The sequence below is a fragment of the Equus asinus genome, chromosome 26 (genome assembly GCF_041296235.1).
Source record: "Equus asinus isolate D_3611 breed Donkey chromosome 26, EquAss-T2T_v2, whole genome shotgun sequence".
NCBI lineage: Eukaryota > Metazoa > Chordata > Mammalia > Perissodactyla > Equidae > Equus > Equus asinus.
In genome coordinates this window covers 26,833,030-26,845,759 of record NC_091815.1, presented here as the reverse complement: position 1 = coordinate 26,845,759, position 12,730 = coordinate 26,833,030, and the positions used below count along the sequence as shown (strand labels likewise).

Genomic DNA, 12,730 nt, shown 5'->3' with positions numbered 1-12,730 from the left:
TGGGGAGGAAAAGATCAGTGTTACCACCCACATGAATGTGCTCTTGTCTATTCCAATTGTCCGTGTCACAGTCCAGGTGTCATCTACTCCTTCCCCTGGATGAGGAATAGAGGTGAGATTCCTGAGAGCTTATCATGGGCTCCCACCCCTCGTTGCAAAGCCACTGCCCATCCTTTGATTGTGGATATGGTGCAACTGAGGACAACAATAGCTGGGATCTGGAGTTGAATGTGACCTTAAACAAACAATAATGACAATGTCAATTCACATTGTTGAGCATTTATTGACTCAATGCAAATCTTCTAAGGAATTTTCATCTTTTTAATTGACTATTCATAACAACTCTAATGAAAAATAGCATCAGAACCATCATTTTACAGATAAGAAAAAAAATCTTTTCAGAGTTTAATAACATAGAAGAGGGTAAGAGCCAGAGGGCCAGACTCATATTTCACATCCAGCTGAGGAGGTAACCTTTACTGGAACTGATCAGGTTGGAGAACTCACACTGATAATCCCAAGTATTGCCCCTTCTGTGGGAGTCTATGGTGAGGGTGCTGTTGTCCTGGGACAGCTTCATCCTCTCAGTGAGCAGCAGACTTTGGTCATTGAAGAACCACTGGATGGAGATCCTGGTGTTGTTTGTGAAGCAGGTGAGGACCATGGGGTCCTTATTTTCCTTGATTGGGGTCCTTATGTCCTATGCTGACTCGGATGGAGGGCTTTGACACTGGCTCTGTGGAGAAACAGAGGAGGTGACTGACTGAGAGTGGGCATGAGGCCTGGGCCAAGCTCCTTCCTCAGAGATCTCAGCCACTCTGTAATGGTGACCCAGAGGATGCACCAGACCCCCACTGTAGAACAAGTGTCTTTGTTCAGCAGATGGTCTTTAAGGAAAGGGCTGCATTTCTCCCTTTGATCTCTAGATCACCTCAGGTTGACCCCGATCAGTCCCGCTGGACATCTCTGTAGTATCAGCACAAGGACCCTCATCTCATCCCACGCGTTGTACAACTTCATCATAAGGTAGAATTTTTCCGTCATGAACTTGCACTGATCTTTTCCTAGAACTTCCTTTGACTTCAGAAAAGATCAGGCCACATTCCCTATGTACACGTCTATTATTTGAGGAAGGCAAGCTTGACAGCCCTGTCCATCTCTAGGGCCAAGGGAATGTTACATAAAGTAGGAAGGCATTTTCTTCTTGTTAAATAATTTAATAGGGAATGAGGATAGAACTGTCCAGGCTTCACAAACGTAGGACCTGAAGAGCTTCTAAGCTAAAGGATTTCCCTCTCTGAAGAGGACTTTTACTTCCTGGCCTTTGGATTGAATATGAAAGTGAAGGAAATCTCTAGAGAGAAATGGTTAGGGTTTTAACAAAAGACAGGGACTGTTAGTATTAGATGGAAATTACTCAATATGACAAGTATTATACATGAAAAGCCCACAGCTAACATTATACTCAATGGTGAAACACTCAAAACTTTCCTCTAAGATCATGAACGAGACAAAGATCCTGCTTTCACCATAACTATTCAGCACAGTAGAGGAGTCCTAGCAAGAACAGTGAGGCGAGAAGAAAAAATAAAAGGCATCTAAATTGGAAAGAAAGAAACAAAATTGTCTCTTTTAGCAGAAGACATATTCTTATATGTAGAAAACCCTAAAGATTTCACCTACACACACAAAAACACTGTTATAATTAATAAACAAATTCAGCAAAGTTGCAGGAGACAAAATCAACACTCAAAATCACTTACATTTATGTATAATAACAATGAACAATCCAAAAGGAAATGAATTAAACAATTCCATTTACAATAGCATCAAGAAGAATAAAATTCTTAGGGATAAACTTAACCATGGTGGTAAAAGATATCTATGCTGAAAACTACCAAACATTCTGAGACAAATTAAAGAAGACACAAATAATGGAAAGACATCCATGTTCATGGATGGGAAGAATTATTTTTGTTAAGATGTCAATATATGCCAAACTATCTACATATTTGATACAATCCCTAGCCAAAAACCCAATGAAATTTTTGCAGAAATAGAAAAATCCAAGTTAATATTCAAGGAACACTGAACATTTGAAACAATATTTAAAAAGGAGAACAAAATTGAACGACTCACACTTCCCAATTTCAAAAATTACTGCAGATATGGAGAATCAAAATAGTGTGGCACTGGTATAAAGACAGGCTTATAGGCCATGGAATACAACAGAGATCCAGAAATAAAGCCTAGACTATGTGATCAGATGATTTCAAGCAAGGAGCCAAGATGATTCAATGGAGAAAGGACAGTCTTTTCAACAATTAGTGTTGGAAAACTGGATATCAACATGCAGAAGAGTGAACTCAGACCATTGCCTTCCACAATATACAAAAATTAACACAAAATGGATCCAATCCTAAAGTAAGACCTAAAACTATAAAATTCTAGGTAGAAAATATAGGAGGAAATCATGACACTGCATTTGGCAATGATTTCTTGAATATGACACTAAGAACACAGAACAAAATGGGAAAAACAATAGATAAACTGGACTTTGTCAAAATGAGGCAACTTCAGTTCATTAAAGGAAACAAACAACATAGTGAAAGTGTCCTATGGAATAGGAGAAAATTATTTGCAAATTATGTATTAATAAGGCATCAGTATCTAGAACATACAAATAGTGCCTAAACTCAACAACCACAAAATCAAATAATTTGATTGAAAAATGCACAGCTCAGAGCTGGCTTCTTTCACCTCTCAGACAACCTGAGTCCTTATAAGAGCAAGACAGGTTTGTGTATCTCGAGACAAATGTATGAGGATCAGAGCACTCAGAGAATGTAAGGTCACCTGCTCTATGCCTGGGAGAATGCACAGACTTTCTGAAGTGTCAACGTGTTAGCAGGATTTGGTCTTGAAAAGACACAGGGGGAGAGTCAGAGACTCCCTCTGCCACAGTCTTGTCCTTCATTCCTCTCCTGGTTCTTCCATGACCAGCTGACTGCCTGGCCAACCAAGGGTGATTCCTTCCCACTGCACACACCTCCATCACCCAGTGAGGTGCATTTTGTCTGAGGCACCATTTTAAGGTCCTCCTAGAAATGGGTAATGTTGGATCTGGGGTTTGAGCATCAGTAATGCGTGAGGACTAGGAACAAGCTGAGCAGTCAGGTGAGAACTCAGGCCTCAGGGCGAAGATGTGGATCAGATCTTCCCAGGTAATTGTGACTGACATGAGCCAGTTACCCAATAAATGACACAGAAAGTCCAAGATATGATCAGGAGAAGACTGAGGGGGACAGGCAGGATGCCAGAAGAACCTGATCTCTGCCCTTAGTCTTAAATGTCTCTTCTGTCTCTGCTGAGGGCAGGTGTGGACATGTGCAAATGCAGAAGGGGTGACTGTTGGAAAGTGGTAAGCCTCAACTTGCTGCAAATCTGGCCCTCATGGACCATCTGTGTTTGGTGGTTATGGGATAAAAATTTGAGGAGATGCTTAATTATTCCAAATGAGAAAATTATGGTTAATATTATGGGGTCTCACATTAATTGCAGGAAGGAATATTTCTCTCAAGAGCAATAAAAGGTCTGACATGGGCCTCAGCCCCTGGATGGTCAGAGAGGCTGTCTCATGTGACCTGAATTCCAAGTACTCTGCATCAAGGTTCTAGTGTCTGAAGAGAATTTGGATTATTCATTCATTCATTCACCACTCATTTCTTCCTCCTTCATCAAAAACAATTGAGAGTTCGTTACACCTAGGCCCTGTGCTGGCTGCAGGTATAGAGTGGGGAGTGAGATGGCCAAGTCCTTTCATTTATACCCCAGTGGGAGTGACACCAACACATCAGGAAACAAATAAGTGATTTCAAGTCCAGTGCATGGAGTTGTGGATTGGCCACTTCAGAGGGCTGCTTGGGCATTCCCCGCACTGAATCTAAATGTTGATGCAGGTAATTTTGTTCTAAAGTAAACTTGGATGAAATCTCCACTAGCTTTCACTTCCTGGACCAGAATCTCTCCCTCTGAGCTGGGAACACCTAAGAAGAAAGGATCTGAAGTGACAGCTGGTCTTGGGGTCAAAAACACCTGATAAGGCCCACAGATGGAGGAGAGGATGGAGCTGTGGCTGCGGACAGACCTCATGTGACTGATCTGCCTCTCATAGTCTGTGTGGCCCTGGTTCATTGAATATACCTCCCTGTGCCTCAATTTCCTATCAATGAAGTAGGATAAATATATGGCTGCCAGGTTGTCAGTGAATTAACCTTAAAAATTCATAGTGCCAGACAAATCTTGGTAGACAGAAGCTGCCCAAATAAATGTCATCTGTTGTTGTTTGATCCTGAGAGAATGACTCTGGGCTTGATCCTCGGTGGATGAGGAGATGCCAGCAGCATCTTCTCTCCAGTGGGGCACTGACTTTCCCCTTTAATATCTTAAGTCCCCCAGGGCTATTGGCTAATGGCCTGGGGACGTTTTCCCTCTGTACTATCCATGCTGAGTCCCACATGAAGGATCAGGCTCTGTCCCTGCCCACGTGTGGCTCTTGGGGCTGAGCCCTGGCTGGTGAACAGCTCAGGAGCCTTGGGACTCAGGCAGCCAAGGAATCATTGCTCCCAGTCAGTCATGCCAAGGAGGCCAAAACCCAACCCTGGCACAGGCTACCCAAGGTGAGTAGAATCAGGAGCCCTGGGGCAAGGGATTGGGCAAGAGCTTCCTGGGCTGAGCTCTGTGAGGATTCCAGGGATACTCAGGCCTTGCAGGATCTTTCCTAGGGTCATTGCCCCCTGAGGGAGGGGCCCAGGTGGCTGGACTGAGACTCATGTCCTTGTACTAAGTTACTCCCATCAAACTAGTCCTTCTCTCTGCAAGGATGTCTTCAGGGTCCAGATTCCACGAAAGGAACTCCAATATTTTGAGCTTTACCTCAACTGTGTGTGTCCTGAACTAAATGCTCAATTCCCAACATGGGATGCCATGCAGGGGGGAATGTAGGCACAGTCCCGGCCTGTCAATCTGTGTGTGAAGTAGAATTCACCCCACCCAATGCCCAGAGGTCAGAGAGGAATCACTCACTATATACGTGGAGCTGTCCAGTTCCTACTTCAGTTAGCAAAGTTTTCTTTATGACTTGAAGGGTGTAATATCCTGTGTCCCCCGGGGTGGCGTTGTGGAACAGCAGAGATCCATCAGCATAGATTTTCTCTCGACCACTGTACACAGTCCCTGGGGTAATTTCTGATGTGTTTATTATATATGATACAATTTGAAGTTTGGGCTCTACTCTGTCCCCTTTGTACCAAACATAGCCTAAACGATTGGCAGGCAGATTGGAAACAAGGAGAAGAATATCCTTGCCTTGGATACCATTGGGTGGGACTGATCCAACGGTGAGTTGAGCAGCGATGTGCAGGTTCCAGAAGGTTAGGAGCAGGACTAGGAGGGAAGAGAGAGAGATTAATCAACATTTGAACCTATGTATTGAGATGGAAAGATGAGGCACTGGGTCCTGAGCAGGTCTCTTCATCTCTTAGACTTGGAGTGCATGTGTGTGTCTCCAGCTGATCAAGTTCAGCAGCATGACTTCATTGCTTCCGCCCCTCTGAACTTGTTATTTCCCTTGTTCTCAATAGTCTTCCCCAGATGTCTGCCTGGCTCACTTCCCAACTGCCCACAGTGCCCTGCTCACTCTCAGGGGCATCCTTGGGAGATGCCTTCTCTGAACTCCTGCTCTAAAGACCCTCTATTTTTACTTTCTGAACTTTCCCTGTTCTGTTCTCTTCATGACAATGTCAGTCCCTGACCTCACATTCTAGATCTCTGCTTATCTCTCCTCATCCCCACAGAATGTAAGTTCCTGAGGGCAGGGACCTGTCTGATCTTGTTGTACCTCCGGTAGCTTGAACAGGCTGCAAACACGTGTGGATGAATGAATGAGTGTCCCCAGGGCCCTCCACATCCTGGTGTTTATTTGTCGATTTCTAAAGGGTAGTGTGTAAGGACAATGTTAAGCATCCCTAGTTAAGTTTTTTTCTGGTATCATCCTCAAATAAATTATCATCAATTTTCAAAAAATATTGGTCAGTGATAAATAACTTGGAAAGGTAGAGAAACTGAGATATTCCTGCCCCTCACCACTTCCAGATCATGAAATTTTCCTGTTGCTGACGCCCCCCTCCCATTCCTACATCCTACTCTGCTCCCATGTCTTCCCCCTTCAGCTCCAAACAGAAGTCCTCTATCCCCTCCCAGAGTCCTCTCCTCCCTAGGAGACCCCAGCAGTCTGTGTTCTCCCATCTGCAGCCCACCCTCAGGGAATCCTCCCCTCTCACCTGCCAGCAGGCGCCCCTGCCAGGTGACACACCCTCTGTGGGCAGGAGTTGAGGATGATTGCATGGTGGCTGCTGTTTGCTCTGTCCTCCCCTCTGTGAGAAGAGCTTGGGCTCCAGAAAACTCACGAGTGCTGCTGCTCCCAAGGGGTCAACTCTGCTGTCCTCCCCTCCTCTGTGCTAGGCCTGCTTCTGGGGCAGGAGCAATTTGGCGGGTCACATGGGCCAGGGCGGGGCCTCTGCCAAGGACCTTGCTCCTCCCTCTTCTCACTCCTGCCTCCCTTGTTCCTCTTCTTCTCTTTCCCTTCTATCTATATTTCCGAACTGCTGACTCCTCTGCCTTCTTCAATAGTGAGTCCCTGCCACACGCAGACACACACACATGCATAAACTCTTGTTTGGACAAGCGAAAGTCTGGCCATTGTGTCCTGGGCTGTCCCACAGCTCTTGATCAAAGTGCATAGTCACCCTCCCTCTCTCTCCTCCCCTCTGGCTTTTCCCTTCAGAGTAGGAGCCTGGGGGCTACCAGAGACTCTTGTCAAAAGGATGTCACTGGCTCTGTGCATTGGAATCACCTTTGGAACTTTATAAAGATTGTGACTTTCCAGGTGACACCTTAGAAATGCCACTTTAGCAGCTGCCCAGGATTGTGGATATCTTGCCAGGTTGAGCCCCCACTTGTTGGGGTTGAGCTGCTTCTCCCGTTTTCCTGTTCAGACTCAGAAGATTCTGTTAAGATGCAGATTCTGACCCTGCAGGTGTGAGGTGGGCCTGAGAGTCTGCATCTAACAAGCTCTCAGATGATGCTGATCACACTGGCCTGTGGAAGGCACTTTCAATAGCAAGGTTGATGGGGATCTCTGTCCCCTCAGTGGACAAGCAACCCTCCCCCCGGCATTAGCCTCTGCTATATCCTGGCCTTAGGGTCTGTCAGCACTATACAGAGACCCGGGGTCCTCAAATCTGGGGTATTATTTCTGTTTGTGACGCAGAAACCCAGTTGGGCACCAGGGTGTCCCCAGTGTCTTCAAATGCTCTGGGAAGGTTAGATTTACTCCAGCAGGAAGGTCACAGAGGTGACTCTGGGGATGAGAAAGGGGCAAGCTAAGTGATGACTGGTGAGGTGACTCACCCTACATCTTTTAGTGTCACAAGCCTGGCCTTTGCTTCCAGTTATGGTCACCAAATATGGGTGTCTCAGAAGTAGCTCCAGTTCCTGGATGTGAATGGGGAGGTTTCCTGCATGTCCTGCGTGAGATGATAATGGTGGTTGGAGGTTGGGTAGCTGTGGGCTCCCTGGTCCTCAGGGGAAGTTTTCAGGGAGACCACCCCCTTCTCCATGTGTGTTGGCTGAGCTGTGGCTCAAAGCCTGTCCATGTGCTCCCTGACCATCCTGGGGGCCTCTGTCCTCTGCCTGGCTGATCTTCCTGTGGTCACCCCGCCTTTCTTATGGGTGGGATCCCTGACAGAGTAGGGTGGTCTGAGGACCTTAGAGGAGTGAGCAGGATATTCCAGGCAGGTAGGAAGGACTCAGAAGGGTCTGTTGGACCGCGGGATGGAAATCAGGCTCCTTTTTCACCCCCTTAGCCAAAGCCATATTTATGAGTTATTTTCCTACAACTCGTCTGTGAGTCTGAATTTTGCTCCCTGGAGGGCTTGAGGAGACCCACAGCCAATGTCAGGGGCTGAACAAGGGATGCTGACAAGGCTACATAGGATGTGAACCTGCCCTGAGCCTTGGGCAGAGGTGGTCTCTGGCCTCTAGGCTGCAGGGGCCTGTCAGCACAGGTTCTGTCACTGCAAGTCTCGGGCTACCTGAGTCCATCTCAGTTTAGGGGCAGTCCAGGAAAAGGACAGGCAATGTCCAGTGGATTCCTGACCCAGTGTCTTGTGTTGCCTCATGGATGTGCTGCTTCAGGAGGAGGTCTCTTACCCCAAGCTTTCAAAAGGAAGGCCCAGTGAGTGATCTCTTGACATCTCAGGGCCTGGGGTGCTGGTCCCCACAATGGGCTGTGTTTCTCCTATTGCAACATTAGGGCATTGCATCAGAGTCATTTTGTCTCTGTCTGTCATCTGCTCTGGATCTCCTCGCAGAGCCCATGATGTGGACTAGCTCCATGTGGAGACTCAGAAAGGGGATCCTGTGGATTCCTTTCTTTCAGGAGGAGAGGCCCCTGTGGAACCCTCAGCCCCTTTGAGATAGAAGCAAACATATCCTGGTTTCCCTGTCCCATCCTGCATGGGAAATTCCCTTTGTTCATCCAACACTTTTGGCTGGTGAGATATATTCATGGGTGCACAGCTAGGTGTCCCCACAGACCAGGAACCCTGGGGAAGGGGTGTCACCCTGTGACTTCCTTTGTGATCAGAGTAGGGCTATGACTTCCCTGGAGGTAACTTATTCTGGAATGGAGAATCCAGATTTTGTACAAGATCAGTTCTCTGTGAGAATAGGAAGTACATAGGTTTCTGGCCCAGGCCACGGGGGAGAGGAGAAATCATTCACAAAGTAGAGATGGAGAGGGGGTGTGATTTTTCTCGGATGAATCAGGATCTGACCCTTCACTGTTAGGAGGTCCCTGTCCTCCTTCCTGACTCTAAAAAGTGTGAAGACCAATCCCTGGGACAGCCATGAGAATTTGTTGGCCTCCTCTCATGCTGATGTCAGTGCCCCTGTGTCTACACAGAACATGTTCTGACCCCCAGGTGTCACATGAGGATGACAGGCTTCTGTTGTGCTGTTTCCCTCATCCCCTTAGTGAGTGTTTATTATGTATCTGTTACTGGATGCAGACAGGGATGGCTGGATATCCAGCCTGGTTTATGTCTCATCCTTGAAGACGTTGCCTCTAAAGTGGAAGCTTCTGTTCAGAGTCCCCTCTGGATACAAGGAAAGGTCCTGATGTCCTCCTCTCTCAGAGATTAATCCCGGTGGCCCACAACCTGCCTATGGCTCCTGATGTCACTGCATGTTCCCTGTCAAACCTCCATCTCCCATCCTGGCACTGCCTGAAAGCCCAGCACTGCCTCCCTGGCACCAAGGTCTGGATGCTCTCAGTGAGCAGCTGACCAAACCCACCACCTCACATGACTCTCCCAGCATCTAAGAGAAGGGCCAGGTAATGGGATCTGGGCCACCTCGTGGGAAAGTGCCTTCAAGCCTTAGTGACCCCTACCTGCCAGGACTTGTGTGTCTGTCTCAGGGCATCTTGGCAGATGGTTGCATGGTCTGGGTGTACGCAGGAGTTTCCCATGAGAACTGAGCATGGGGCCAGTGCTCTCAAGTAGGCATTCAGTTTCTACAACTTCAAGCTGTCTGCGGACACTGCAGAGGCAAAGTGCTCAGAGTTCTGATGTTAGTTAGGATAGAGCCACAAAGAGAGCATGGGACTCTCTGTGGGTCCCACATCCTCTCATCTGTGCTTCAGGGACACTGGAACATCAGGGCACAGGGACAGCCCAGGGCACCTCTTCTGTTTTGAGGACCAGGGGATATTGGCTCAGCCCCTCCTGCTGCTGATCCCAGACGGTTGGATGTGGGAGAGCGTCCAGGGACCTCCTCTAGTTTTGTATTTGAGATTTAAAGAGAAAAGGAGTGTCATCTCTACCAGCTCACAAAATTGTAGATAGCCTATTGACAGAAGATCACGCTTACATCATTGTGAAAATGAACATAATACACTGGATGCTCTTTGAGAGGAAAAACAAATAACTATTTTAGTTTTATGAGTAACTGTGATGTATGTTTTATTCATCTAATTCATTATTAATGTCACTTTTTCTAATTATGTCTTAAGGAAATGATGAAAGCCAAACAGGACCGATGTTTCGGAACAGGAATGTGGATTTTATGTGGTCTTTCAGAGGATTTTAAGCTTTCATGCCTTCTTATAGATCTCTGGGAACGCAATTTCTCCTTTTCCATCTCTACTGGTCATCCCCATGGAGACAGCCACATTTATCCCTAAGAGTTGGAAAGCATCTAACTGCAAAAAAACAGTGTCCAAATCCTTTTGGGTGGTGATCATGGCACTCAAGGGCAGGTCTGTTGAAGGTGAGTGAAAGCAGCTGTTTTTCAGAACTTTTCCCTCAAAACATGAGCAGAAGTCACCTTTTGGACCTGTCTCAATGTTGAGATGGAGGAAGGCCAGAAATACAGGTCAGTAATTTAAGTATCAAATCCTAGATGGATGAGAGATTCTGCCCAGAGTTGAGAGTGGACAGGTGAATGGTGAGGACACTAAAAGGTTTCCCCTCCCCCAGTGAGGGAGCTTTGATTGGCCACCTGACAGGGAAGCCTGGACATTCCCTGCACTGACTCTGATTGTTCATGCAGGTTATTTAGCTCTAGAGTAAACTTTGATGAATTCTCAATTGGTTGTCACTCCCCAGACAAGAATCTCTCCCTCTGAGCTGCAGACACATAAGAAGAAAGGATCTGGACTAACAGCTGGTCTTGGGGCCCACAGACATGTAATAAGGCCCCCAGGTTGGGGAGATGATGGGGCTATGGCTGCAGACAGACCTCATGTAACTGATATACTACTCATGGTCTATGTGACTCTGTTTCAGTGACTTTAATCTCTCTGTGCCTAAGTTTCCCGTCCATGAAGTAAGATAAATATTTGACTGCCAGGTTCTTGGTAAATTAACATTAAAAAATTCACATACCTGACCTGAATCTTGCTAGAGAGGAAATACCCATATAAATGGTATATCTTATTGTTTAGTTCCAAGAGAGAATGACCCCGGGCCTGATCCCTGGAGGACAAGGAGCTGATAGCATTATCTTCTCTCCTCTGTTCCTCCCCTGGGGACAATGACTTTCCTATGTAGTCTCCTAAGTCCCCCAGGGCAGGTGGCTAATGCCCTCAGGTCCTTGTCCATCTGTGCTCTCCATTCCAAGTATCAGGTCAAGCATCAGGCTCTGCCCCTGCCCAGATGTGGCTCTTGGGACTGAGTCCTGGCTGGTGGCCAGCTCAGGAACTTCAGGAATTGGGCAGCCAGGAAATCACTTCTTCCAGTCAGTGCTGCCCAGGAGACCAAAATCCAACCACGGAGTATGCTTGCCTGGGTCACTGGAGTTAGGAGCTTTGGGACCAGGATCTGGGCAGGGGTTTCCTAGGACAGGCTTCTCTGTGAGGATCCCAGGTATCCTCAAGACTTGCAGGATCTTTTTCAGGATAACGGCCCCAGGGAGGGGCCCATGGAGCTACACTGAGACTGATCTCCTTCCGCCAAGTTTCTCCCGTCAGACTGGTCCTTCTCTCTGCAGGGAACATCTGCAGGGTCTGGATTCCAAGAAAGGAATTCCAATTTTTGAAGTTCATCTCCACTGTTTGTGTCCTGCACTAACAATGCCCAACGTGGGATGTAATGCAGAGGTGGATTTACACATAGTTCAGGCCTGTCAATCCTGTGAGTGAAGTAGAATTCATCCTGTCAGACACCCAAAGGTCAGAGAGAAATCATTCAAGGTATACGTGGAGCTGTTCAAACCCTACTTCACCCTAAAAATTTTTCTGTATGACTTTTTAGGTGTAGTATCCTGTGTAATCTTGGGTGACATTCTGGAATAGCAGGGATTGATCAGGGTATATTGTCTGTCAACCACTGAGTGCAAGCCCTGGGCTAAATTCTTGTGTGTCTATTTCATAAAATACAATTCATTGATCAGGATCTACTCTATGTCCTTTGTACCAGACACAGCCTAGAAGATTCCCAGGCAGATTGTGGACAACTAGGAGAACATCCTTTCCTTCAGCAGCATTGGTGGGCACTGATTCAATACTGACTGGGCCAGTAGTGGAGGGGTTCCAGAAGGTTAAAAGTGAGACTAGGAGGGAAGAGAGAGAGATCAATGAACATTTGGACTCATCTATTGAGTTTGAAAGATGAGGCACTGGGTTCTGAGCAAGTTTCTTCATCTCGTAGCCTTGGAGTATGTGTGCTTGTGTTTGTGTCTCCTACGGGTCAGGGTCAGCAGCATGACCACCATTACTTCAGTCACTCTCATCTTGTTAGTTCCTCTGTTCCCAATACTCTTCCACAGGCATCTGCCTGGTCACTCCCTCCCTGCCCTCAGCACCCTGCTCACTCTCAGGGGCATCCTTGGGAGATGCATTCCCTGACTCCCTGCCACCTGCTCTAATGCCCTCTGTCTTCACTTTCCCTGCTCTGTTCCCCTCATGACAATGTCAGTCCCTGACATCACATTCTAGATCTCTTTGCTTATCTCTCCTCATCCCCACAGAATGTGAGCTCCTGAGGGAGGGGACTCGTCTGAAATTGTTGTTCCCCCAGTGCCTGGAACAGGCTGCAAACACCTGTGGAGAGTCCTCCACATCCTGGTGTTTATTTGCCAATTCCTAAGGATGGCGAAAAAGGATAAT

The 12,730-nt window shown here is 47.0% G+C and overlaps 1 protein-coding gene across 1 annotated transcript; it reads right to left on the bottom strand.

Annotated features, from left to right (window-relative positions):
- Positions 1-283: 283 nt before the first annotated feature.
- LOC106843828 (cell adhesion molecule CEACAM6-like) lies at positions 284-12,730 on the bottom strand. Its single transcript, XM_070499536.1, has 3 exons — positions 12,049-12,730; positions 5,093-5,319; positions 284-679 (listed from the first exon to the last, which is right to left on the bottom strand). The coding sequence occupies exons 1-3, from the start codon at positions 12,263-12,265 to the stop codon at positions 452-454; spliced, it is 672 nt and encodes a 223-aa protein (XP_070355637.1). The 5' UTR covers positions 12,266-12,730; the 3' UTR covers positions 284-451.

Coding starts and splice junctions, on each gene's coding strand:
- LOC106843828 (XM_070499536.1), bottom strand. CDS start 12,265: ATGAAGAAACTTGCTCAGAACCCAGTGCCTCATCTTTCAAACTCAATA. Junction 5,320..12,048: donor TCTGCCTGGGAATCTTCTAG/GCTGTGTCTGGT, acceptor CCAATCGTTTAG/GCTATGTTTGGTACAAAGGG. Junction 680..5,092: donor TAGGAACTGGACAGCTCCAC/GTATATAGTGAG, acceptor ACCCCAATCAAG/GAAAATAAGGACCCCATGGT.